At 40.6% G+C, this 27,755-nt stretch overlaps 2 protein-coding genes across 3 annotated transcripts; both read right to left on the bottom strand.

Annotated features, from left to right (window-relative positions):
- Positions 1–9,767: 9,767 nt before the first annotated feature.
- LOC106086298 (histone H4 transcription factor) lies at positions 9,768–12,230 on the bottom strand. Its single transcript, XM_013250919.2, has 3 exons — positions 11,295–12,230; positions 10,920–11,236; positions 9,768–10,858 (listed from the first exon to the last, which is right to left on the bottom strand). The coding sequence occupies exons 1-3, from the start codon at positions 11,926–11,928 to the stop codon at positions 10,472–10,474; spliced, it is 1,338 nt and encodes a 445-aa protein (XP_013106373.1). The 5' UTR covers positions 11,929–12,230; the 3' UTR covers positions 9,768–10,471.
- Positions 12,231–24,083: 11,853 nt separating this feature from the next.
- LOC106086304 (large ribosomal subunit protein eL36) lies at positions 24,084–25,116 on the bottom strand. Of its 2 annotated transcripts, none has more exons than XM_013250926.2 (3): positions 25,050–25,116; positions 24,749–24,876; positions 24,084–24,430 (listed from the first exon to the last, which is right to left on the bottom strand). In XM_013250926.2, exons 2-3 carry the CDS (start codon positions 24,869–24,871, stop codon positions 24,206–24,208), a joined length of 348 nt encoding a protein of 115 aa, XP_013106380.1. In that variant the 5' UTR covers positions 24,872–24,876; positions 25,050–25,116; the 3' UTR covers positions 24,084–24,205. The 2 variants fall into 2 exon arrangements, with proteins under 2 accessions (XP_013106380.1, XP_059223732.1); XM_059367749.1 differs by having other exon boundaries at positions 25,029–25,058.
- Between the last annotated feature and the right edge of the window lie 2,639 nt (positions 25,117–27,755).

Raw genomic sequence — 27,755 nt, 5'->3', positions numbered from 1 at the left:
TTATCAAATTTATGTGTAAAAACATTGAGAAGCGAGTTATTTTCTCTTAGATCCAGTAGGAATGATATTATTTATTTTAATGCAGTAATTTCGCAGATCAAATATTTTGATTGTAATATATGGAATGCCATTATAACCCAGTAAGGAAAGACAAAAGTCGGACGGTGCCGACAATATACCATAACCATACCCTATAAGTACCAATTCGGAGCTATTTTTCAATCAAATCAATCTGATTTCAAGGATACACACACACACACACACACACACACACACACACACACACACACACACACACACACACACACATATATATATATATATATATATATATATATATATATATATATATATATATATATATATATATATATATATATATATATATATATATATATATATATATATATATATATATATATATATATATATATATATATATATATATATATATATATATATATATATATATAGAAGAATGGCGTAGCATTCTTTGGTCTGATACACTAAAAATTATTTTTAGTAGCCCAAATAGATAAAAATTATGTAATAAGACCAGCTAAGGCCACAGCAAATCACAAGTACACCGTATAAACCGTCAAACATGTCGGTGAATTTGTTATGGTTTGGGGAATGTTTCTATACAATTGAATGGGCCTCATGTATCATATAGAGGACATCGTTATACCTGCAAATTTATTTCGTTGTAATTGTACAGAATTTTATGTTTATATTACTTGAAGACTATAGGTTAGGTTTAAGTGACAGTCTGCCTTCGGACTCACTTTGACGTTTTCGTCCATTGTGATACCACAGGAAGAGAAGAAGGAAGATACCTTCTAGTTCCTACCGTTGAACCATTCAGATCGCTTTAAAAAGACCAACACATTGAGAATATTCACATCCGCTAAATCAGACAAGTTCTCAAAGAAATGAGAACCTAAAGTGGAACTCCTTCTGACTGCCAGTGCAGAACACACACACAGAAGGTGTTCTATAGTCTCTTCTCCGCTCACACAGCTTCTGCAAGTCGTTACTGGCAACCTTCAGTCTGTCAGAATGGCTTCCGATTAGACATAATGACTGAGACGTCTTTTCTAGACAGTGACAGTAAAGCAGTAGACCTCTTACATAAGGTCACATAGTTATGGGATGCTCACAGCCCCTCTTTGTGAGCATCTATCATTCATTGTCCTTCGGGCCTGGCCCTGAAAACTTAGCTTACATGTCGCTAGAGGTATACCGTCCGCTTTAAAATTCCCTGGGATATCTCCGTGGCCCGGCAACCGGAACAGGTGAATTTTGAACTGTTCAGCCATCTCGTTGGGATTTCTGCGGCAGTCGAGGGCGGTTTTTGTGTTTAGAAATACGAAGGTATGAGAAGATATTTATGCCAATCGTCATCATGACATTATATTTTTGCCATTCCACCTCTTCTTCAATTGCAAGGATCTCCGCTTGATACACACAGCAGTGGTCGTGATACCTTTTCGATATGACCAAATCTAGATCTTTAGCCCACCCCAAAGTCCACTTGGTCGTCTAGTTTAACAAAAAGCGATCCAAGTAGGGTGACATCTACACTCCCTGGAACATCAGACTTTGTATCAAGGATAACGCAGTGTCCGTAGCCGCCACATGACCAAAGAGAAAGCTCCCTTAGCCTCACGGCATTGGTCGCAGCAATTCGTTTAGCGTTAAAATCAGTGCATCAGAGAGTTTTGTCCTCATTGCGGCTATGATGCAAAAACAAGCCATCCTTTGGATCATTGGAGTGTTGAACAGTAGGTGGACTTTTAAAGCGCCGTCCACCAGACTACAACACTATATAGCATTATAGGTCTGACAACAGTAAATACCCAGCGCATGACATGCGTTTTAAACCCCCAACTTAAGCCAATGGCTGACATCTACACTGCCTGGAACATCAGACATTGTATCAAGGATAACACTTTTGAATCGCCGTCCACCAGACTAACTGCAGTAAGTACCCAGTTCATGACAAGCGGTTTAAACCCTCAACTTGCAGGTGTATAGGGCAAGAGTTGCCTTTTTTGCCCTTTCCAAAATGTTGGATTTAAAGTTCAATTTCTTGTCTTGCAAAACATCCAGGATTTACGACTAGACGACATTTGGTAGCCCAGTTCGCTGTCGCACTTACAGCTCCTAAATTATATATCTTAGAGTGCCGGAAAACTTTCCCCTAACCACAATTACCACGTCATCAGCATACGCGACCACTTTTCCACCAGAGACAATAATTTTATTTTAATGGCTTGAAGAAAGCATTAAACATAGTCTAAAGTCGGACAATATCCAGCAATGGAATCTCAATAAGATTTTAACACCGAAAAAAGAAAGAGAAAACAGACAAACCAAACGTCGCATGTGTCGTTGGGCGATCACTGTGCGAAGAATAAACAAGTAAAAAGGCGTTAAGTTCGGCCGGGCCGAACTTTGGATACCCACCACCTCGGGTATATATGTAAACCACCTTTCGTCAAATCCGCGGAAAAATGCATACCTTATGACCCATAGCAGCTATATCGAAATATGTTCCGATTTGGACCAAATACTAATAAGTAAAAGTCGTTGTTCAACTGTATAAAACAAAAGTTTGCTCTTTTTAGTAGCTATATCTAAAAATAAACCGCTCTGAACCATAAACGACACGGATGCCGAAAAGCCTAAGATACGTCACTGTGTCAAATTTCAGTGAAATCGGATTATAAATGCGCCTTTTATTGGGCCAAGGCTTTTCATCAAGATATAGGTCTATATGGCAGCTATATCCAAATCTGGACCGATTTCGACCAAGTTGCAGATAAATGTCGAAGAGCTTAACACAACTCACTGTCCCAAATTTCGGCGAAATCGGGCAATAAATGCGCCTTTTATGGCCCCAAAACCTTAAATCAAGAGATTGGTCTATATTGCAGCTATATCCAAATCTGGACCGATCTGAGCCAAATTGAAAAATAATATCGAAAGTTTTATCACAACTCACTGTCTCAAATTTCGGCAACATCGGACAGTTAATGCGCCTTTTATGAGCTCACAACCTCAAATCGAGAGATCGGTCTATATGGCAGCTATATCCAAATCTGGACCGATCTGAGCCAAATTGACAAAGAATGTCGAAGGCCCTAAGACAACTCACTGTCCCAAATTTCAGCAAAATCGGATAATAAATGTGGCTTTTATGGGTCTAAGACCCTAAATCGGAGGATCGGTCTATATGGCAGCTATATCCAAATCTGGACCGATCTGGACCAAATTGAAGAAGGATTTCGAAGGGCCTAAGATAACTCACTGTCCCAAATTTCAGCAAAATCGGATAATAAATGTGGCTTTTATTGGTCTAAGACCCTAAATCGGAGGATCGGTCTATATGGCAGCTATATTCAAATATGAACCGACCTGGGCCAAATTGACGAAGGATATCGAAGGGGCTAAGGCAACTCACTTTCCCAAATTTCAGCAGAATCGGATAATAAATGTGGCTTTTAGGAGCCTAAGACCCTTTATCGGAGGATCGGTCTATATGGCAGCTATATCCAAATCTGGACCGATCTGAGCCAAATTAACGGAGGGGCCTAACACAACTCACTGTCCCAAATTTCAGCAAAATCGGATAATAAATGTGGCTTTTATGGGTCTAAGACCCTAAATCGAAGGATCGGTCTATATGGCAGCTATATCCAAATCTGGACCGATCTGAGCTAAATTGACGAAGGATGTTAGGGGGCCTAAAACAACTCACTGTCCCAAATTTCAGCAAAATCGGAGAATAAATGTGGCTTTTATGGGTCTAAGACCCTAAATCGGAGGATCGGTCTATATGGGGGCTATATCTAGATATAGTCCGATTTGGCCCATCTTCGAACTTAACCTGCTTATAGACAAAAAAAGAATCTGTGCAAAGTTTCAGCTCAATATCTCAATTTTTGAAGACTGTAGCGTGATTTCAACAGACAGATGGACGGACATGTCTAGATCGTCTTAGATTTTTACGCTGATCAAGAATATATATACTTTATAGGGTCGGAAATGGATATTTCGATGTGTTGCGAACGGAATGACAAAATGAATATACCCCCATCCTTCGGTGGTGGGTATAAAAAGTTATGCTAAAGATGTTTGTGTTTGTTGCTATTAGCATCGTTGGATAAGTTGGATTTGAATAAGGGAAGTAAGATTTGATTTGTGTTCTATTGCGCTTATGAATCAAGTCGTCTTAAAGGGCCCTGTTCAAATTCAGATGTGTGCTATACAACTTACTCTAATCGGATTGGTTGTAAAGCACCATGACCCATTCGCGATACGGGAAACCAGTCAAAGTTTTGCTGACTTTAAACAATTAAACAATGGTCTAAAGCCGGACAATATTCATCAATGGAATCTCAACAAATTAATGGCTATATTCCAAAGTAGAGGAGACAGAACACTTGAGTTGTTCCTCTGCTGACCCATCTTTTTAGATCCACAGATCACAAACCTGCCGTAATGCATCTTTTAGTAAGTAAGTTACTAATAAACTTTCTTTCAATAGAGTTGATGCCTAGAAACTCCAACTCCTTCATGATTGACGTCGGCTTTATATTGTTGAAAACACCTTCAATGTCAAGAAATGCTACCATTGTATATTCCCTTACAGCGAGAGAACGCTCTATATAGCCGACTAGGTCGTGAAGGGCTGTTTCAGTGGATTTCCCGCGACAGACGATCTCCAAGAATCTTTGCCCTAAGTTATGTTTCTATCAAACTCTCAAGAGTCTCCAGCATAAAAGAATAGGACGAACATCTTTTGCCTACGTGTGGTAAGGTTTTCCTGCTTTCGGAATGAAAATGACCATCGTGTCGCTCCATCCCACAGGTATATATGACATACCGAGACCCTATCTGGTTGTTGTTGTAGCAGTTTGTTGTGTTCTATCTTTCGTCTGCTTGATGTTGAGCTTCCAGATCCAGGAACTATGGGACTAAGATGGGCGTCCTAGAGGGATCTGGGTCTGGCTGGGCACTTTAACAGGTGACGTGTATCGTGTGGTCCCTGGTCACAATCGGGACATATATCTTGCACGTCTGCATCATTCCTTGCTGTGTAGGAATTGAGGCGGCTGCATCTGCCGGAACGTAAACGAGTCAGATCTACTTTGGTTTGCCGGGGGAGGTCAATTTCTTCACGTGCAACTGGAGGCGGTAGTTCTCCAATGACTACATTCAACCGCTAGCTATTTACCGCGTCTGCTACCGTGTCTACATTAATGTTGTCTGGACCGGCATGATATGCCGCTTGATCTAGAGGTTCTCTCTTGTAGCTCTGAACCTCACGCTCTAGATCATGTAGATCTACCTTAAGGCTTCTGGGCTGTGGATACATATCTACAAGAGAATGATTTGGATGGTCTCTGCGATAAGAGCCCAAAAGGTATTGCTTAGACAGCATCTAGTTATGTCTTCGCACTGGCAGGATCTGTCTCCTGATGGAGGTGGTCCACATGAGAACTGAGGAGACAACCCATCGCAGTTCGAAGGGCGGCATCCTTACAGATATGAATATTATTCCACTGATGACAGACCACACTGACGCTGCATAACTTACCACAAACCGACCGGTGGGGGTGGAATAGAGGTTAAACAGTGCCGGAGAAATCACCCCGCCTTGGGGAAATCCCTGTCTCACCCTACGGTGCTTCGACTTCTTATCCCTAAATTTCACAGGTAATTCGCGACCCCAGAGCAGGCAAACTTTCGATAATCGCAACATTCGATATTTCTAATAACAAATATCGATACTAATGTTAATTTCCCATTACCTATATTTCAAACAAAAGTGAAAAGTAATAATCAGGAGATCGATTTACATAGAAGCAATATCAATGCACAGACCGAATAGTCAGTTAGAAGTCATGGGAAGCCACTGTAGCGCAGATATTAGCATGTCCGCCTATGACGCTAAACGCCTGGGTTCGAATCCTGGTGAGAACATCAGAAAAAATTTTCAGCGGTGGTTATCCCCTCCTAAAGCTGGCGACATATGTGAGGTACTATGCCATGTTAAAACTTTTCCCTAAAGAGATGGCGCAATGCAGCACGCCGTTCGGATTCGGCTATAAAAAAATAGGCCCCGTTTCATTGATCTTAACATTTTAATCAGACAACTCTCAGTGATATGTGGGAAGTTTAGGTTCATGGATATATTTGAATTTACAGTTGGTAGCCATGAGAGAATTATTGTACATATTAGCCCAAACGGATGACAATGGATCTTATAAGATACATTCAGTGACGGGTCGCTTATATTTGTTCAATTTGGCAAAAAAATTAACGACGAACACGTGCACCAAGGCGACAGCCCCTGACCGATGAAGCGTTCAATCGGGTCAATCCCTTACAAAGAACCGGCTGCCATTGAATTGAAAGTTTTATCTACAGTTCTTTAACAGTTTACGAATATGGCACGGAAATGTATACATATCTCACTCAAGAAACGTTTTACAAAACGAATTTTTTACGAAAAATGTTTTGTGCCAATGTTTATTGTTGCTTAAATTATTTACCATGTCCAGTATTATTAGTTAATATGTATATGTATGTATATATTTCTGTACTTTCCACAATAAACGCAATGGACCTATGTTCTACAAGTGATCAGGCTACGAATCTCTAGGCGCGTGTAGCCCAATGTTACCTTCTTCAACCTAGCTTATACAGAAAAAACTAAAAATCAGTTTCAATCACGAAATTAATTGATCCAATTATTTTTTTAATTGAAACTGCTTCAACAACGAAAATGATTATATTAATCACCGTTTTTGAAAAAGGAATTGAAAAACGTTTCGAATAAAAGCATTGCATTTACAATTAAAAAAAATTATTGACATTTTTAATAATTCTTTAATTGATCCAATTAAAACAAGTAAAACGGCATTAAGTAGTTATATATAGCCGCTACAAAGACCGATCTCCAGATTCAAAGGCTTGAGGCAATAAGTTGGTCATTTTCAATCTGATACGATGAAATTTGGCACAGTGAGTTCTGATAGACCCCTAGCCATTTCCTGAACTCACTGTGCCAATTTTCATCGAAATCGTCGGTCGGTCTCTTGGGCAGCTATATCCAAATATCGTCCGATCTGGACCGCACTTCATAAATATGGGTAGGGTTTTACCAGAACTCACTGTGTCAAATTTTATCGAAATCGAAATGAAAATGACCAATTTATTGCCTCAACACTAAGTTTGGAGATCGGTTTATATATCGGCTATATATAACTAAGTTCCGATTTTATGAGATCAGAAGGTCAGGTTTATATACAAAGAATACGAAATCATTAAAAATTTTTTGGAAAATGATTTCATTACCAAAATATGTGAAAATTTATAAATACCCAGAAAAGGTATTTATTGGTTATTTGCCCAATAAATACCCAAGCATTGAGTATTTACCTGATAGAAACCCATCTCTATAAATGCACCTTTTATAATCCCAAGACCTTTATATCAAGAGATCGGTCAAAGTGGCAGTTATATCTAAATCCCCACCGATCACTGTCCCAAATTTCAGCTAAATCTGGCTTTTATGGACCCAAGACCTTAAAACGAGTGATCGGTTTATATTGCCGCTATATCCAAATTTGGACCCATCTTGGCTATATTGCAGAAAGGGGCCTAATATAACTCACTGTCCCAAATTTCGGCAACATCGGACAATAAATGCGCCTTTTATGGGCCCAAAATCTTAAATTTAGAGATCGGTCTATATGGCAGATATCAAAGGGCCTAGCACAACTCAGTGTCCCAAATTTCAGCAAAATCGGACAATAAATTTGGCTTTTATGCACTTAAAACCTTCAATTGACGGATCGGTCTATATGGGGGCTATATCTAGATATAATCCGATATAGCCCATCTTCGAGCTTAACCTGCTTATGGACAAAAAAATCTGTGCAAAATTTCAGCTCAATATCTCTTAATTTTTAAAGACTGTAGCGTGATTTCAACAGACTGACTGGCTTGAGGCAATAAGTTGGTCATTTTCAATCTGATACGATGAAATTTGGCACAGTGAGTTCTGATAGACCCCTAGCCATTTCCTGAACTCACTGTGCCAATTTTCATCGAAATCGTCGGTCGGTCTCTTGGGCAGCTATATCCAAATATCGTCCGATCTGGACCGCACTTCATAAATATGGATAGGGTTTTACCAGAACTCACTGTGTCAAATTTTATCGAAATCGAAATGAAAATGACCAATTTATTGCCTCAACACTAAGTTTGGAGATCGGTTTATATATCGGCTATATATAACTAAGTTCCGATTTTATGAGATCAGAAGGTCAGGTTTATATACAAAGAATACGAAATCATTAAAAATTTTTTGGAAAATGATTTCATTACCAAAATATGTGAAAATTTATAAATACCCAGAAAAGGTATTTATTGGTTATTTGCCCAATAAATACCCAAGCATTGAGTATTTACCTGATAGAAACCCATCTCTATAAATGCACCTTTTATAATCCCAAGACCTTTATATCAAGAGATCGGTCAAAGTGGCAGTTATATCTAAATCCCCACCGATCACTGTCCCAAATTTCAGCTAAATCTGGCTTTTATGGACCCAAGACCTTAAAACGAGTGATCGGTTTATATTGCCGCTATATCCAAATTTGGACCCATCTTGGCTATATTGCAGAAAGGGGCCTAATATAACTCACTGTCCCAAATTTCGGCAACATCGGACAATAAATGCGCCTTTTATGGGCCCAAAATCTTAAATTTAGAGATCGGTCTATATGGCAGATATCAAAGGGCCTAGCACAACTCAGTGTCCCAAATTTCAGCAAAATCGGACAATAAATTTGGCTTTTATGCACTTAAAACATTCAATTGACGGATCGGTCTATATGGGGGCTATATCAAGATATAATCCGATATAGCCCATCTTCGAGCTTAACCTGCTTATGGACAAAAAAATCTGTGCAAAATTTCAGCTCAATATCTCTTAATTTTTAAAGACTGTAGCGTGATTTCAACAGACTGACGGACGGACACGCCTAAGAAAATATATACTTTATGCAAATTGTGCCCATTAACATTCCAAACAGGAACAGGGGCAAACTTCTCACATATCAATGAGTGCAGTCCGATTCAAGTTCAAACTCAATGATAAGGGGTCTCCATTTTATAGCCGAGTCCGAACGGCGTGCCGCAGTGCGACACCTCTTTGGAGAGAAGTTTTACATGGCATATTACCTCACAAATGTTGCCAGCATTAGGAGGGGAAAACCACCACTGAATATTTTTTCTGATGGTCTCGCCAGGATTCGAACCCAGGCGTACAGCGTCATAGGCGGACATGCTTACCTCTGCGCTACGGTGACCTCCTGCCACCGTAGGGTCGAAAAGGATTTTTCGATGTGTTGCAAACGGAATGACAAAATGAATATACCCCGTACTTTGGTGGTGGGTATAAAAATGATTGAATTTTTGAAATTTTCAATTCATTTTTTATTTGGACACATTTTTTTCTATTGTTTACCTCCTGAAATATGAACTTGAGGTGCGTTGTATGTGCAAAGGTCCGTGGGCAGCCATATAAAAAAACTAGCCTTTAATTGAATTTACTTAAGCACCATATACAATGATTGAATAAATTAATTTTTTAATAACTATTGTGATTGAAAAAATTTCAATTAAAAAAATAATTGCATCAACAACAAAAATTATTATCAGTTAAAAGATGATTGCACCAATTAATTTTTTAATTGAAAACGATTATATTTTCAATTCAATTTAAAATTCAAAATTTGTTTGCGATTTTTATCTGTGTTCGTATAATGAATGGACAGAAAGAATAAATCTTAGTCATAAAGTTAATTTTGAAAACGTTCTTTTGATTGCGGATTTTTTACCTGCTTCTACAAAAAAAAATTAATAGAGAGATTAACGCTAACATAGAGTAGTTTCTTATTAGGGTACATTTTTGGCAGAAATGTAAATGCATGCTTTATGAACATTGCTTGTTTAATTTTTTTAATAATAGGAGCAAAACTGTAAGAGAGCAACTCTTTCAGTTTCATGTTTGTATACTTAGCGCTTAAGGCCTTTATGCTTCATTGGCATCAAATTGTACATAGCGTGAACTCAGCAGATACTTTCTAGCATCGTACAATGAGTTCAGTTCTAACGATATTTTGAATTAACACTTATAATATATATGACAATAAGAGAAACATATCCAAATAGATATTATAATTTCTAGTAAATATTACTTATCTGTTGCTAGAGAATTAATTGTTTATTACATTCTTTTGATACAAAGATTTGGCTAAGTTTAAATTCTGATAATATCTTTCTATGATTTGACGAAACCGATATGATTACAAATTCTAATTGTTAATTTGGTAATATATAAAAATTGAAATATCTTTGTAATATGCAAAGAAATTGTGTCTTACCAGTTCTAATCTAAACTTGGCAACGATATTATCACTTCACCGGCGGGTCGAGCTTCGCCTCTGTCATTAGATACTATAATTCGTTCAGCGTCTTGTTTGTTTGTTAACGAGACTATTTCATAAGAATTGCTATCCTCTGTAATTTCTGTTATTTCGAATGTAGTTGGAGTTAAAATTTGCTCGGTGACCTCTAAACTTTCAATGCGAGTGGTTTCCAGCCGATAAAATCCATTCTCATCAATTCGATATGTAAAGCGTCGGTGTCCAGATGGTAGTTGGAAGTCATGCTTCTTTATTAGATGTACTGATAGGCTTTTGCCACTTTTAAAAGGTTTCTCACAGCAATGGCAGAGGTAAATAAAGGTTGTATTTCTATGAACTTCCAGAAAATGCTGCAAAATTCCAGACTGAGGCGCAAGGTTCAACAAATTTTAAGTAATTTACTGAACTTACCTTTCTTAAAGCCTGGAAAGTTTTTACGGCATAATTACAACCTGACTCTTCACACCTGTGAACCTCCTGGCTATGCACCAGTTGGACATGTTGGTTCAAGTCTGATTCCCTTACGCACCTATATTCACATTCGACACACTTAAAGGGTTTGTCTTTCAAATGCCTATAACGAATATGGGTAGCTAAGGCACTTGCCGAGGAGCAGGTCATGTCACACATACTACATTTGTAACAATTAACATGTTTAATCATGTGAGAGCGTAGTAGTTTTTCCGTTGCAAAATATTTCGAACATTGGGCACACTGATATTTTTGAGCTGCAGAAGTGGCAAACATATAATTTCTACTTTGCTCTGTTTCAACTTTTGTACTTACTGTTGTTCTCCGGCTGCCTTCGTAGATGATCAAATAATGTGGTCTTTGTTCGGAATAGTTCGCCACAATGGTAACAGGCCACTTGCTTTTTATTCGAGTGGGTACGGATATGCTCTATGAGACGGTATTTATTGTCCATTTGTTTTTTGCAAAAATTCCAATTGCACTGAATTTTCGGTCTCTCGTCGTCAGGCGATTTCTGTATTTCATATTCGAATGAGGCATGTTGCACAATATGATCTTGAAATTCCACTATCGATATAAATGTACGGTTACAGTCAACCCATTCGCAACGAAAATCACTATGCAAATCTGGTATTTTGTCACACTCACGAGGCACTGCATTACATCTGGGTATAGACGGATTTGTCTCTAGTTCATTCTTTCCGTGAACCAGCAAACCATTATAATATCCATGGTAGTAAATATGTCGCTGGATCTCAGTAATACACCGCGTCGAGAACGAACAAGCTCCCCAAACGCAATTATAATTACCATTACTATGCGGCTTTAAAGTTTCCAAATGTGCTTCGATGTGTCCATTTAATTCCCAATCATTTGTGAACTGCAATTCGCAGCCTGTCCAACTACAGGGAATCATCAGCACATCAGTTTTGCGCCTTTTGTTATTCATGGCTTTGGTTTTTCCCAGGACAGGAGAGTACAAGGATTTTTCCACCAGTGATTACAACGAGTTTTCTGAGAAGTCCTTGTTTGCTAGTGTTCTTTACGATACAAATGACTTTCCGCTAGTCTTCTTATTTTATCGCGCGGATATTTATGTTTACCAAATGATAAGGTTGCCATATGTTCACAAGGAAGTTAACTGGGCTGTGCAAATAAAGTAGGTGTGTTCGAGAAAACTGCATTCATAGGTAGCATAAACAGAGACAAAATAGTTGAAAAAAAAAACTATAAAAGGCTAGTACTGCGTTCGCTTTTTGCCGATTACTTTTTTTAGATTATACGCGATATCACGCGAACAGCCTTTAACAGCTGGCCAGGTTTGATGGTATTAAGATGACACATTTTTGTTTGCATTCTCTTTGTTATTATATTCTTTCTCGCATATTCTCTGCTCATGCACACAAATTTCTTTGCAGATTGCACCATATGATTTAATTGTTTCGCCATGGATTATGGATTTTAAAGCAAAAAACTCTCTGATTTCATTCTGTAGTTCATTTTAATAAAATTGTTTTTTTTATTGATATTTGTGTAGTGCATCAAAGAAGTAATCGAAAAAACATTGGCTTCAACGGTGAAAAACGAATATAGTATGGTGTTCCTTTTTCACCTTTGAAAACACTTGTTTCTCGCGATTATGTTTTTCAAACACTACACAAATAAAAATGATAAAATAATCCCATGGCAGCCGATTGTACGCACAGGAATGACCCGATGAAATCCTTCATCGGCAAGGGCTGCCGCCTCAGTGTACAACACACTGCTACAACAACAACATAAAATAATAATTTTATTAAATTTTTACCGCAAGTTATGAGGGAATATCCTACCAAGGTATATTCATTTACAGGTAGAGCCTGTTGACCAACTACAAAATATTGGGTGCACGCTAATTAACATACACACAACCAAAACTCGTTGACAGATTGTGCACTTCACGAAAAAAAAAATTACTCAGCTGTTTACGGTACACTGTTAATTATGTCATGGGTTTTGGTTTAAAAAACAACGCTTGCATGAATTTCAAAAAGATCCCCAACTCACATTTGTGTGTACACTTGCAGCTGATAAATCGGTTGGTGCCATACTAATTTTTAGGTCTATTGGTGTGCAGCCTTTTCTCTCTTTTGCTTTTTATCCAGTAGAAATTTGCAAGCTCTCAATTACCAAATACTCAAAATTGTGCTCGCTCTCACGCACTCTCCCGCTCTGGTCTGCTGGCAAATAAAGTACGCGCACTACTTCCAGTACAATTTGTACGTATTTGTACACATTTTTTAGTACGCGAACAAACACCTAGAATACCAAGGCTGATTTAAAAAGTTGGTCTCACGCGAACAGCTGTTAACAACCGGTCAGGTTTGCGGTATTAAGATAAAAAATTTTTTTTTGGATTCTCTTTGCTATTATCTTCTTTCTCGCATATTCTCTGCTCATGTACGCACACATATGCACGCACGCACGTTAATTCTTTTGTTTGTGTTGGCAAAACGTCGGCCAGCTTGATGACAAGATGACGGGTTGCACCATATGATTTGTGGTTGTTGTACAAATGCGACCACCTTTAATTGTTTCGCCATGCTAGAATACGGCATTTGCAAAAGTCGATTAGGAATAATTTTGAGGCATAGATGGCATTGTATTCATTGGGATTGGACCAATATGACAAATTCTATAAAAAGTACATATATACTAGTGCAGTGCATGTGCGGATTAATTTAATCCATGAATATATTTATTTAAGGACTCACTGATTAAATTAAAAGTTTTACCAACCAAATTCAGAAAAATCGCTAAAAAAGATTGTGTCCCTTTAGACCAACGACACTTGTTGACCACTACCTGTAACTTAAATATAACTGAAATATGGGGTCTGTTTTTACTAACAACATCTTGCATCCGAAAAGCGCAGTTGAAATACTGTTTCCCATATTCACAAAACTTAAAGAAGCGTTAAGGTCTAGTTATGCTCTCGTTTTAAAAAAGTAATTATAAAAAAATTCGCTTAAAGCGAATATAGTACCACCCTTAAAAGAATATGCAACGCGAATGCGATTGGCCCAAGTTGAAAAAGGTATATTTATGTTCCTGGGCTCATTTTAGTGAGGTATGCAAAAAACTAAATTTTTTGCAATTTTTCCCGTAAACCTCACTTCAGCCCAAATACCTTTCAGACAAGAAAAAAAAATAAAAATCTTAAATTCATAATTAAGCTATGATGAAAATAGTAAATTTTTTCAAAAAACCTGTATAATATATCCTAAATTGCTCAGATTACAATAGCCACGCATATAAGCTTTCATTTGAGGTATTATATAAATAGTCAAGAGAATTTTATGTAAATCTCCAACAGTAAAAAATAGCCAAGATTATTTTAAATAAAACCCTCTTTGCAAAAGATAAAATATTTAAAACAAAAATCTTACATTGGAAAATTTGTATGACTTTTTTTGGAACATAAAAAATGTAATTTATGTATGAAATTAAAGCTCTGGGAAAGGATTTTAATGCCACATAGGAAAACATATTTGCTTATTTCGGTAATTTTTAATTTTTTTGTTCGCCTGCTTATTACTCATAAACTAAAAAAGATATTCAAACACCGGCTCTTGCTCAAATACTGTGTCTGTGATACTCGACGGCAATATATAACGTCGGCGATCGGTTCTATGCACCGGAACAAGCTTACTCACCTGTGGAGCTTGACGAGGATCGTTACTTCCACATATAGAAAAGTGGGTACAACAACGCATGGGGTCGAATCTTGGCGAGAACATGTTGAAGTCCTTCGATGGAGTCCTTCATCGCCTAGGGTTTCCGCTGCAGTGTACAATACACTGTTACAACAACAAATACACCCTGTATCCAATCCCATGGCAGCCGGTTGTACGCACTGGATTGACCCGTTGGAATCCTTATCGGCAAGGGTAGCTGCCTCAGTGTACGTGTTCGTCCTTTTTTCGTCATGGGAGAGGCACATCCACGAGTGCCATTTCCGCGCGCTTCTATTCCGTGCCGGCATCAAAAAGAACCCCGGACCTTGGTTGTTCGGTTTGCCAGAGCCACCTCAATCATCGGTCGGTGTCGGTGAGGTGTAACCGGTGCTTAGAGTGGATACATTTCCGATCTTGCTCTGGCCTTACGTCACTGCGGGAGTATAGTCACACTAAATATTTTGTAAGGTGCTGTGCGAACATAGACAGCAGTGGGTCACAAGCATCATCGTCGTCGCCTTCTGCGTCCTCGTCGTCGGACTATGTGACCCCTCCGACCTCTCCCGTGCGGGTAGTTATAATCCGGTTAATGGCCAAGCTTACAAACCCGACCTAAGTGGGCTACAGTCTGGCCATAATCGTCTGGTTCTAGAAGACATTAATGCGCATCACGTTTCATAGGATTCTCCTATAGGTAACGATCAGCGGGACATACCTTTGGAAGAACAGATTGAAGGCTCCACGTTTTGCTCGGTGAATAAGGATGCTCCCAGTAGGATTACGAGGAAGTGCAGCAGCTCGCCAGACATTTCCATTGCATCCCCTGATCGCCTGAGTGACGTACCCTGGCAAACCGTCATTTCTTTGGGATCAGACCACATACCCATAATTCCCACCATCGACCGCCAACCCGACTTCATAACCTCTCATCGCCGGATGTTTATCAATCAGAAGAAGGCCGATTGGGTCGGCTTCAAAGAGCACACCAATCGTCGCTTCAGTGAACTGACATCCGCCTTGAATGTGCTAGTTGCCGAGAGGAAATTCCCAGTCATCATTAAAGCAGCAGCCGCTCGCTCTTATACCAGCCGGTCAAATATCTCACATGGCTGGAACACAGGAAGCAATTCAACTTACGTACCGGTTTAAGCAAGTTGTGGTCACTCTCGAACCCCGGTATACGAGGCGACAGGACCTCAGTCACTTTTGGCGACGTAACTGTGACTGATCCGAAGAGATTGGCCAGGTTGTTCAACCGTCAATTTATTGTGCATCCTGAGAGTGACAGGGCTAGGAGGAGAGTCATTCGTCGTATCCGTGGTCTCCGAGCCGAAGAGTAGCCATCACAATTTACCGTGGACGAAGTTACGAATGTCATCCGAGGCGCCAAGTCGTTGTGCCCAACGGAATCTCTACATTGATGCTGAAGAATCTGGATCGACCTGAATTCGAGTACCTTACGACTGTCCTCAACCGGTCTTTGAACACTCTTATAATACCCGATGACTGGAAGATGGGCAGATTTATCCCGCCACTGAAGCCTGCAAAGAATCCGAGTTGTGGGGAGTCGTACAGACCGATCTCCCCAATCTCACTAGCAGCTATGACGTTTGAGGGACTACTCCTCCTGAGACTCGTTGGAGAATTTCCATTCGCCGAGCATCAGCATGAACTTCGAGCAACACTTGGAGCAATGTAACTTAGGCACCGGTGCAGGCAAACTGTGGGCCACTGTTAAGTCTCTCTCGAACCCCGGCAGACGGGACGACAGGACCTCAGTCACTTTTGGCGAGATAACCGTGACTGATCCGAAGAGATGCGCCAGGTTGTTCAATCGTCAATTTATTGTGCATCCCGAGAGAGACAGGGCAAGGAGGAGAGCCATTCGCCGTATTCGTGGTCTCCGAGCCGATGAACAGCCATCACAATTTACCGTGGGCGAAGTTACGAATGTCATCCGTGGCGCCAAATCTTCCAAGGCGTTGGGCCCCGACGGAATCTCTACATTGATGCTGAAGAATCTGGATTCAACTGGAGTTGAGTACCTTACCACTGTCCTTAACCTGTCATTGAACACTCTTATAGTTCCCGATGTCTGGAACATGGGCAGAGTGATCCCGCTACTGAAGCCTGGAAAAGACCCGAGTTTGGGGGAGTCGTACAGACCGATCTCCCTTCTCTCACCAGTGGCAAAGACGCTTGAGGCATTACTCCTCCCGAGCCTCGTAGGAGAATTTCTATTCGCCGAGCATCAACATGGATTTCGGAGACTGCATAGCACAACAACAGCTTTGCATGCCATCACCACACACATTTGCCGTGGCTTCAATCAACCCAGGCCATGTGATAGGACGGTCCTCGTGGCACTGGACCTATCGAAGGCATTCGACACGGTTTGAGGACATCGCCAACACGTCCCTCCAGCCAGGCCTGAAACGTTGGGTCGCGAATTATCTGTGTGGCCGCCAGTCATTTGTGGAATTTAGGGATAAGAAGTCGAAACGCCGTAGAGTGAAACAGGGAGTTCCCCAAGGTGGTGTGATATCTCCAGCTCTGTTTAACCTCTACCTATCCTCCATCCCGACCCTCCAGACGGCATAGAGATCGTATCATATGCGGACGATTGTACGATCATGGCATCAGGCCCCCCACCCATTGATGACATCTGCGATAGGTTGAACGTCTACCTCAACGAGCTTGCCTCATATTTCACTGCAAGAAATCTGAAGATATCCGCCACCAAATCTTCAGCCACACTGTTCACTACAAATACGCGTGAGGTGACTACTGAGCTCAATCCCATGGCAGCCGGTTGTATGTACCGGTTTGACCCGATGAATTCCTTCATCGGCAAGGGCTGCCGCCTCAGTGTACCAAACACTGCTACTACAACAACAACAACAACAACAACAACTGAGCTAACTGTGATGGTCGATGGAGAAATGATTCCGACCATCAAGTGTCCCAAAATACTTGGCGTCACATTTGACAGCTCCTACACTTTCTCCCCACATGCCACAGCAATCTGCAATAAAGTCGAAAGTAGAAACAAGGTCCTCAAGTCACTCGCTGTCAGCACTTGGGGTGCAGACAAAGAAACCTTGTTGACCACGTACAAAGCAATTGGCCGGTCTGTGGTAAGTTATGCAGCGCCAGTGTGGTCACGTCAACTTTGTGACATGCAGTGGAATAATATTCAGATCTGTCAGAATGCCGCCCTCCGAACTGCGACGGGCTGTCTCCTCAGTTCTCATGTGGACCACCTCCATCAGGAGACAAAGATCCTACCAGTGCGAAGACATAACTACATGGTGTCTAAGCAATACCTTCTGGGCTGTTATCGCAGAAATCATCCAAATCATCATCTTGTGGATAGATACCCACCGCCCAGAAGCCTTAAGGTAGATCTACACGATCTAGAGCGTGAGGTCCAGCGCTACAAGAGAGAACCTCTAGATCAAGCGGCATATCAAGCGGGTCTGAACAACATTCATGCAGACACGGTAGCAGACGCTTTAATTGGCTACCGGGTGAATGTAGTCCTTGGAGAACGACCGCCACCCATTGCACCCGAAGAAATCGACCTCCCCCGGCAAACCAGAGTAGTTCTGGCTCAATTACGTTCCGGCAGATGCAGCCGTCTCAATTCCCACAGAGCTAGGATTGATGCCGACGTGCAAGATGTATGTCCCGATTGTAACCAGGGACCGCACGATACACGTCACCTGTTTAAATGCCCGGCCAGACCCACTCGACTCAGACCCAGATCCCTGTGGACGCACCCCATCTTAGTCGCGGAGTTCCTGGGTCTTGACACTCAACAGAATCAAGCAGACGAAAGATAGAACACAATAAACTGCTACAACAACAACAACAACATGAACTTCGAAGACTGCATAGTAAAACAACTGCTTTGCATGCTATCACCGCACACATTTGCCGTGGCTTGAATCAGCCCAGGCCATGTGATAGGACGTTCCTCGTGGAACTCGACCTATCGAAGGCCATGCCAAACTTTTTGAGGACAGCCAGCTGAAATGCTGGATCGCCAGTCATTGGTGGAATTTACGGATAAGAATGACATGTTGACCATGTTGACCAAGTACAAAGCAATTGGTCGGTCTGTGGTAAGTTATGCAGCACCAGTGTGGTCTCGTCAGCTCTGTGACACGCAGTGGAATAATGTTCAGATATGTCAGAATGCCGCCCTTCGAACTGCGACGAGCTGTTTTCCCAGTTCTTATGTGGACCACCTTCATCAGGAGACAAAGATCCTACCCACACGAAGACATAACTCCAATACATGCTGTCTAAGCAATACCTTTTGTGCTGTTATCGTAGAGACCATCTAAATCATCATCGTGTGGTTATGTATACGCTGCCCAGAAGCTTTATGGTCGATATACATGATCTAGAGCGTCAGGTTCAGCGCTACAAATTTGCCTCCCCCGGCAATCCAGAGTAGTTCTGGCTCAATTACGATACGGCAGACGCGGCCGTCTTAACTCCTACAGAGCAAGGATTGATGCCGACGTGCAGGAAGCATGTCCCGATTAGGACCAGAGACCATACAACAAACGTCACCTGTTTAACTGTACAGCCAAACCCACTCGACTTAGACCCAGATCCCTCTGGACGCACCCCATATTAGTCGCAGAGTTCCTGGATCTGTATACTCAACATATTCAAGCAGACGAAAGATAGAACACAACAAACTGCTGCGACAACTATACCATGAAAAAACTTCTCCAGAATAGGCTGTTCGAACTCGGCTTTAAAAAGGAGGTCCATTATCATTAAGCTTAAACTTAAATCGGAGACCACTCATTGTTGTTGTTGCTACTTCATTTCGAAACCAGGCGTTCAGCGTCATAGACAGACATGCTAACCTCTACGGTGACGACAACGTTATGGCCATTGGTTATTTTAAAAGACGCCAAAAATTCGCTTCGTCATATCGAGTCTAATAGACACTCGATATTTAAGCAAGAGCCGGTGCCGGCCGACCTCTAACTGAGACACTCCTCTCGATACCGCTGATTGTACGCGAATGCGGTAGGAGCTACTCGGTATTTAAAGCAATCCATTATCCGCAACCTGTAGACGTGCCCGGTAGCGCTCAGCTGAGCTTCTGGTAACGATGAATACCACATAAATCAAAACTAAGAGTTCCAACCAGTGTGGCGGTCATAGATATGTGAAAGTGTGCCCCTGTTCCTCAATGGTATGTTCATGGGGAAATTTGCATTTACTTGGTACAGATATCCGTGCAGAGACAGCTGTGAGCACCACACATGTTAGATGCGAGATACCGTCCCCAGGTTGCGAATAGTGTAATGGTCCATACGGAGTAGATGTAGTCAGCGGCATCGAGCGGAGAGTTGTTGTAGCAGTGTTTTGTACACTGAGGCGGCAGCCCTTGCCGATGAAGGAATTCATCGGGTAAATCCGGTACGTACAACCGGCTGCCATGGGAGAGTCTCAGTGAGAGACCGGGCGGCACCGGCTCTTGCACAAATACTGAGTGCCTATGATACTTGATGTGACAAGGCGAGTTATTGGCGCCTTTAAATAGCCAATGGCCACCTAGTTCCGGTCCTTTTGACAGGAACAAGCTTATGGGTCTATTATGTATTGCAACTCAACTGCAGTTGCGTTGCCAGGAGATAAAACCTTGAAATTAGTATAACGCTGAAAATTTTTGTTAAGTGCAGTAAATATCAGAGTTTTGAACATTAACCTGGTAAGTAAGTTGTAAAAAATATGGAAATTTTTATTACAAATTTGCCCGTTGGCAACGCAACTGATGTTGGGTTGCTTTCGAAAATCGACCCCTTACTCACCTGCAGGAGCTTGACGAGGATCAGAACCTCCACATAAAAATGTGGCTACAAAAACAACATTCGGTAATAGTATTCAGTTTTCAACCTTATCCAGCCGTACCACCTATATAGACCGTTCACCCGATTTACCTATTGGGCTCGTAAGGCCATGTTTTTGATTTGATTTATTGGAAATTGACAACAGTGAATTACATTATAACACTACATGCGTATCGTCCAAAATACTTCATGTATTAATAAGCTGCTACGTAGTCCGATCATCCGATTTAAGGCCTTCAACTAGTAAGGGGGCATTTTCACCCGATTTCAATAAAGTCAATTCATTGTACGTATCCCTCTACATCCGCGACGAATATGGCGCAGATCGGATCATATTTAGACGTAGCTGGTACCAATCTGGTACCACTTTTTCACAAGTTAAAAATATTTTTTTTTAGTTTTTTTTTGAAACACTACAAAAATCTCAATGATAATGTAATACTTTTAGTTAGGTTGAAAAGAGGGTACAGATATTTATTCGCCACATGCCAATATGGACATACACCTAAGTCAGCAATCGGCTTGTTGTGCGCTGTAAAAACTATAAAGTAATCTCTTAAAGGAAAATTTTAAGTTAGGAATTCGTGCTTCTTACAAAATCCTTAATTGTTTCCAATACCACCTTCCTAAGTTGGTTCATGTCTGGTATTGTGTTTCCACGTAAGTGCCGGTATCTGTTAGACGCAAAAGCCGGGCAATGACAAAGGAAATGCTCCAAGGTCTCATTCTCTTCCCCGCATGCCCTACACATGCTATCACTTGCCGCACCGATTTTACATAAGTGAGCTCGAAGTCCTATGTGTCCCGTTATGATAGTTATACTGACCTGCTTTTTACTTCCTTTCAGTAATAGCCTCGTCTTCTCACGATCTGGATCCCCCATAGGATTTTCGCCGTCCTACCGACCGTTTCGCTGGTCCACTATCTTACGTGCGGATTCGTTGCCCACGCCCTTTACTCGAAATGCGTCGACCCGAAAGGCTTCGGGTTAACCAAGTTTATTGACGGCAGTTCCCTGGCCTCCACCATCAAATCGTCTGCCCTTTCATTCACCCTTACTCCGTTATGCCATCCTCAGAGAAGGCGTTATCGCCCGTGATTTCCGCCTGCAGGGCCGTATTATGGCCAGGCAGTCTAAAACAGATCTCAGTCCCTGGGTTCTCAATGCAGACCCCAGGCTCACTCTGTCCTTTAGCTTTGATCCATCCGTGTAACATGATCTTCCAGATGGCAATACTAGGGTTCCGTCAATCCGAGACTGTGCCGATAGCAGCAGTGCCTCGCACTCGACTTCATCTCAGGTATCCGATCGGAAATCTCTAATCTTCCTTCCAGGCTTCCTATCGTCGCCTCGATTATACCGCGATGGTATGAGCTGATCCCATCCTCAATCCATTATCCCATGTTCTCTGAACCTGTTGTATGGTCCTAATGTTGCACTTTTTCTCCATAGCAATCCACCAAACTACTGAGGCGTAAGTAAGTATTGGTCTAGTCACGCTTCTGTAGAGCCAGTGGGCTATCTTCGGATTCAGACCCCATTTCGAGCCTACGGCCCGTCTACATAGTTTCCAACATATGTGAGCCTTCTCAGTACGCTCCAGAATGTGATACTTCCAATTCAGTTTCCTATCCAAGATCACACCTAAGTATCGTCTTAGTGGTGCGTTAAATTGGCCCACCTTCGTCTTCCTCGTGAACAGGCATATTTCAGTCTTCTCTGGGTTAACATTGCGAACAGGCATTTTTCAGTTTTCGGAGTATATGCAGGCTTTCGGATATATGCAAGTCATAGGCACGCTATGGAAATTTTGGCCGGATGAGGCGTCATATAGTCTGCTTCTTTCTGTAGTAACGCCAGAAATATTCCATCAGGTCCGGGTGACTTAAATGGTTTGAAGCTCCTCAAGGATTCCTTTACCATAAATTCCGTAATTATAAACCTTCGATCAACTCTATTATTCCAAGATTCCGGTGTCTCCGTGAGCCCCTTCGTATCCTGTGGAAAGTGGGTTTTCATCAAAAGCCTCAACATGTCCTCCGTTGTCTCTGCTCTCACTCCCATTTCGTCTACTAAAGTTTCAGTTTGGACATGGACCTGTTCGCAGAAAAGCTTCCAGGGGGCACATTTTGTCGCTCTGGTAATCTTCTGAGAAAGAATGCTCCATGGGGACCCTCCAATCCTGAACCTCATCGATTAGATTTTCTAAACATATCGTCACATCTAATACCTCCTCCCTAATCTTATTAACAAAGGTAGCGGTGTTACCAGTATTAAGTGTTACTCGTCTCTGCCAGGGCTTGGCCCCGCTTATTTCTTCATAAGTAATGAGGGAATGTCCTAGTTTTTTTTTTCCTTCAAAGTCGATTTAAAAAAAGGTAATCATTACGATTAAAATTCTTAGTCTCATATTCACAAAAATTGAACGTTTTTACCAAGAGCGATAGATTGAAAAAAAACGTAATCTTAAACTACAAGGAAAAATATTTGCAGATATTGTAATTTTTTTGAGTGAAAACAATAACCAAAACTACAAAATCAACTGGTAAATGGAATGAAACCCGATTTTTAGGTACTCCGGGGTGACCTTGCTTTCGCCAAAATAGATTTCCCTTTTCGCATTCTTTTCACTAAATAAATATTTAGGTGACCGCCAATTTACACGAAATAATTTTTTCGAAGTCACAGTTCGAAAAACTAAAACACATGTCTTGTCTGCGAATTCATACAATTTGCAGAATGAAAGGTAAACAAAGAACAGAAAGAAGAAAATCTTGGACTTGTAATTTGTTTTAAAATTTGGAAATGCCTGCTGCTTTCTTGTTGAGAGCAAATTGCAAATGTTTTTTAAATTTTAATTTAGCGCACACTGAATTGATTTTTAACAAAAAAAGTAATGACATAAATAAAAAACAACCCAAAAGTGGTTATTCAACAGTTGTTTTGTTGTTGTAGCAGTTTATTGTGTTCTAACTTTCATCTGCTTGATTCTGTTGAGTGTCAAGACCCAGGAACTCTGCAACTAAGATGGGGTGCGTCCACAGGGATCTGGGTCTGGCCGGGCAGTTAAACAGGTGACGTGTATCGTGCGGTCCCTGGTTACAATCGGGACATACATACACGTACACTGAGGCTTCAGCCCTTGCCGATGAGGATTCCATCGGGTCAATCCGGTGCGTACAACCGGCTGCCATGGGATTGACAGTTGTTTTGTGATTATAATGCGTATTTTCAGTATAAAAAGGAATTCACATTTCTTTCACCATAAAATTTTTAGTGAAATGGTTTCACAATTTTTTTGGTGAAATCTATCATGCGGGTCATCTCATTAGCCTGCGAAACGAAACCAATGTCATACCCCACTGTTTTGTCCATAGACATTGTAACTAAGGCCCCTAAGTGGAAATCCAAAAAATAACATATTGTTGGAATTTAAAAGGGCAATAGGTTAACTTTTTTGTCGTAGTTTTTTTTTAGCTTGAGTAGACGGTGAAAATAACTCCAATACATTTTAATTTTCTGTTTTTATTAATTTTTTGTTTATCATTACCACTACTGTCAAAGTAAAAATCCAGAATAGCGTAAACACTAAACATAGATGAACTCAGATCACAGCCAGTTCTTTATTTACTTGGCGTGAGTTTGAGCCTTTCTCATTTGAGTGAGAATGTTGGACAATTCTTCACGCTTCCTCTTGGCGCGGATGTGTGTGCCCAATCGGCGTTTCAAGAATTTCAAAGCACGCTTATCCTTAGATACCTTCAACAATTCCATAGTTCTCTTCTCATAGGGAGCATGACCAACAACTTCACGGACCAAGTCACGCATGAATTTAGTGTGGCGGGTTTGGATCTGGAAATAATATGAAAAATTAACGCAAACGTTAAGAATCTGTATCGGATAGTTTGATGCAAACACACACATTTGTAAACAATTATGAAAAAAAAACATCCACTCAGAGCCAAGTTTTTAACCAATTTACCACAACAAATCGTTTCAGACTCACAAAATCCAAAAGAATATTGGACCAGTTTATCTGCAGAAACAATCAATATGTGGATGTCTGTGAATGGTTTAAATGATCATCATTGGAGTTGTGGAATTTATGAACAAAAGTGCAATGTTTACATAGTAGCTTGTGCCTCCGTCTTCTTAAATTTATATACTTACGTTCTTCAAACGAGCACCACGCAAGCCTTTGACTTTCTTGGTTCCTGTGTATTTAACATTCTTTATTTTGGTGGTCTTGTGACCCTTGTTGAGACCAACACAGAGTTCGTAGCGTACTGCCATTTTGCCTGAAAGTGAACAGAGTATTCAATACACATAATTAGATGCCAGACCAAAAACATTTAAAACTACATGAAATTTGTGTTAATTGTCAATTCGCAGTACATTTATTTTCGCCTCGTTTTACATGATGTTTTTAATATTTATAACTTTACTTCACTTTTCGCAATTGTCCACCTACCTTAGCAATTGTCAAAAGGCGGAAAGAGCTTTGACAGCGCATTTTGTTTGGTCGCCATTTTTAGGCCGGTTTTACATAGTCTGACAAATATTTGAGTCGGTCGTTGCCAACCTTATGATATAAGTTAGGTATATCAGTAGGAAGTCAAATCCATGACATAATGACCAGGTAAAATACACATAGCTGTGATTTTTTTCTAAAAAATTGGGGGGATGTTCTATTTGATCCGATATCACATACATAAGCAATAAACAGTATTGCAAGCATGAAAATAAAAATATCACACGCATTTAAAGAAGATAAGTTGTAAAACAAAGTTTATTTCTAAAACCACTTTGACATTTCAATTTACGGCATTTGCCACTCAAGGTAGATTTGTTGGGTGTAGATTTTTGTTGTTGTGCTAATGACACCACCTCTTAATTGTACAATGGCAGTTATATTGCAAATGATAACTTTGCAATATGGAGATATTTTAGGTCTTGCTCATGGCGAAACAATTAAAGGTGGTCTCATTACGACAAATCATATGGTGCACAACGACAAATCATATGGTGCACAACGACAAATCATATGGTGCAATCCGCCATCTTGTCATCAAGCTGCTCGTCGTTTTGCCAATACGTGTGAGTACTTGAGCAGAGAATATGCGATAAAGAAGATAACAACAAAGAGAATGCAAACAAAAATCTGAAATCTTAATACCGTCAAACCTGGCCGGCTGTAAATAGCTGTTCGCGTGAGACCGCCTTTTTAAATCCGCCTTGGGTCTTGCTTTGGGAAAGAGGAAAACACGGCAAGTAAGACAAGTAATGTTATTTTCGAGACATCTGCATTAATTATTTCCCAACTCAGGAAGTTTTGTACATGGAACCTTGACATAATTACCAGGTAGTGTACCGTAAACAGCTGAGTATAATTTTTTCTCGCGAAGTGCACTATCTGTCAACGACTTTTGTTTGGTTGTGTGTTCAAAATCAGGGTTGCACAAATCACTGATTTTTACAGATTGCGCACTCAATATTTTGTTGTTGGGCAACTGCCACTATATTAAGATATATTCATTTATAGGTAGGTGCAGTTTCCCAACAACAAAATATTGAGTGCACTATCCGTCAAAATCAGCGATTAGTGCAACTCTGATTTTGTGTATGTAACTAGTTCGGGCCATTTCTTGTTGTTTGTGTGTGTGGTTCTTAACTATAATACAAACACACCGAACTCAACTGTTCGGATGGCCTCACCTTATAAGTGAATCCGGACACTTATCACTTAATTTGATAGATAGTGCACTCAAAATTTTGTTGTTGGACAACCCCTCCTACCTGTAAATTAAATATCTTGGATAAGCCGATGACCTTGTGATTTTCTGCTCTCACAGATTTTGACACTTTTACAGTTTTTCCCGCAGAAATCAAAATGCCTATTATTTCCAAGACAAAATTAACAGGTAGGAGCAGTTGGCCAACGACAAAAAACAAGTGGCGTTACGGGTGGCGAAACGTTTTTTAACTTGTGCCAACATGTAAAAAATGGATTTTTTGTCGCATTCGCGTTGCATTTTCCTTTATTTTCTTTTAAATAAATGACAATTGATAGCAAATATAGCTGTTTCAATATTTTTTCGCCACGCAAACAAACCGCTTCACCAAAATAATAGGTCTGTTTGCGTACTTTTCCAGTAAAAATTTGCCGAAGAGTAAGAGCCATATAACTCTCTTACTCTCCAGTGAAAATTTACAGAACAACAGCTGTTTTTTGTTTTAGTTGGTATATTATTTGCTTGCTTAGTAAAACAATTGTTGTAAATAAAAAATCCTGGCGATAACTGTGAGGCAATTTCCTTAGGTAAACGTCAATTTACACACGAGTAACAAGACTAGAAGGGGAGCCATTCGTTGTATTCGTGATCTCCGTGCCGCTGGACAGCTATCACAATTCGTGGTGCCAAGTCGCGCAAGGCTCTGGTCCTGACGGAATCCCTACACCGATGCTGAAGAATCTAAATCTACCTGGAGTCGAGTAACTTAAAACTGTCTAAACGCTACCACTACCCGATGTTTGGAAGATGAACAGTGAGATTCCGCTATTTAATGTTGGAAAGGACACAAGCAAGGGGAAGTCGTACAGACCAATCTGTCTTCTTTTATCAGTAGCAAAGGCGCCTCCTTCCGTTCCTCCCGTTGAACAATGCATTTCGAATGCTGCATAGGACTACAACTGTTTTTCATCCCATCACCGTACACAAAAGTAGAAACAACGTTTTCAAGTCCCTTGTCGGCAGCATTTGGTGTGCTGACAAAAAAACCTTGAATTAACCATATAATGCTTCTGGATATTGTGGCTAGACAAATCGCTGCGACCACTGATGTGAGGCTAAGGGAGCTTTCTATATGGTCATGTGGCGGCTACGGACACTGTGTTTTCATTGAATATATCTTTATCCGTTCACAATTGTCAGACTGATTTGCATTAATTTTTTTTAATCCCACTGTGCGCAACTTTTAACAACCCAGCAAGTCCCACTAAATATTGTACCATGGCAGTGTCTTACCTCCATAACAAACGGTATTGGTTTCACCGTAGCTCTCTAATGAGGATGATTACATCAAAACACTCAAGAAACCGATTACTCTTTTCTTGGTATTTGGAAGGATACAATGTTTTAATTTCTTTTTATTTTCCCAATAATTCCGCTACACTTAA

Source organism: Stomoxys calcitrans, chromosome 4 (assembly GCF_963082655.1).
Source record: "Stomoxys calcitrans chromosome 4, idStoCalc2.1, whole genome shotgun sequence".
Lineage (NCBI taxonomy): Eukaryota > Metazoa > Arthropoda > Insecta > Diptera > Muscidae > Stomoxys > Stomoxys calcitrans.
This window is presented reverse-complemented; position numbering and strand designations above follow the sequence as displayed.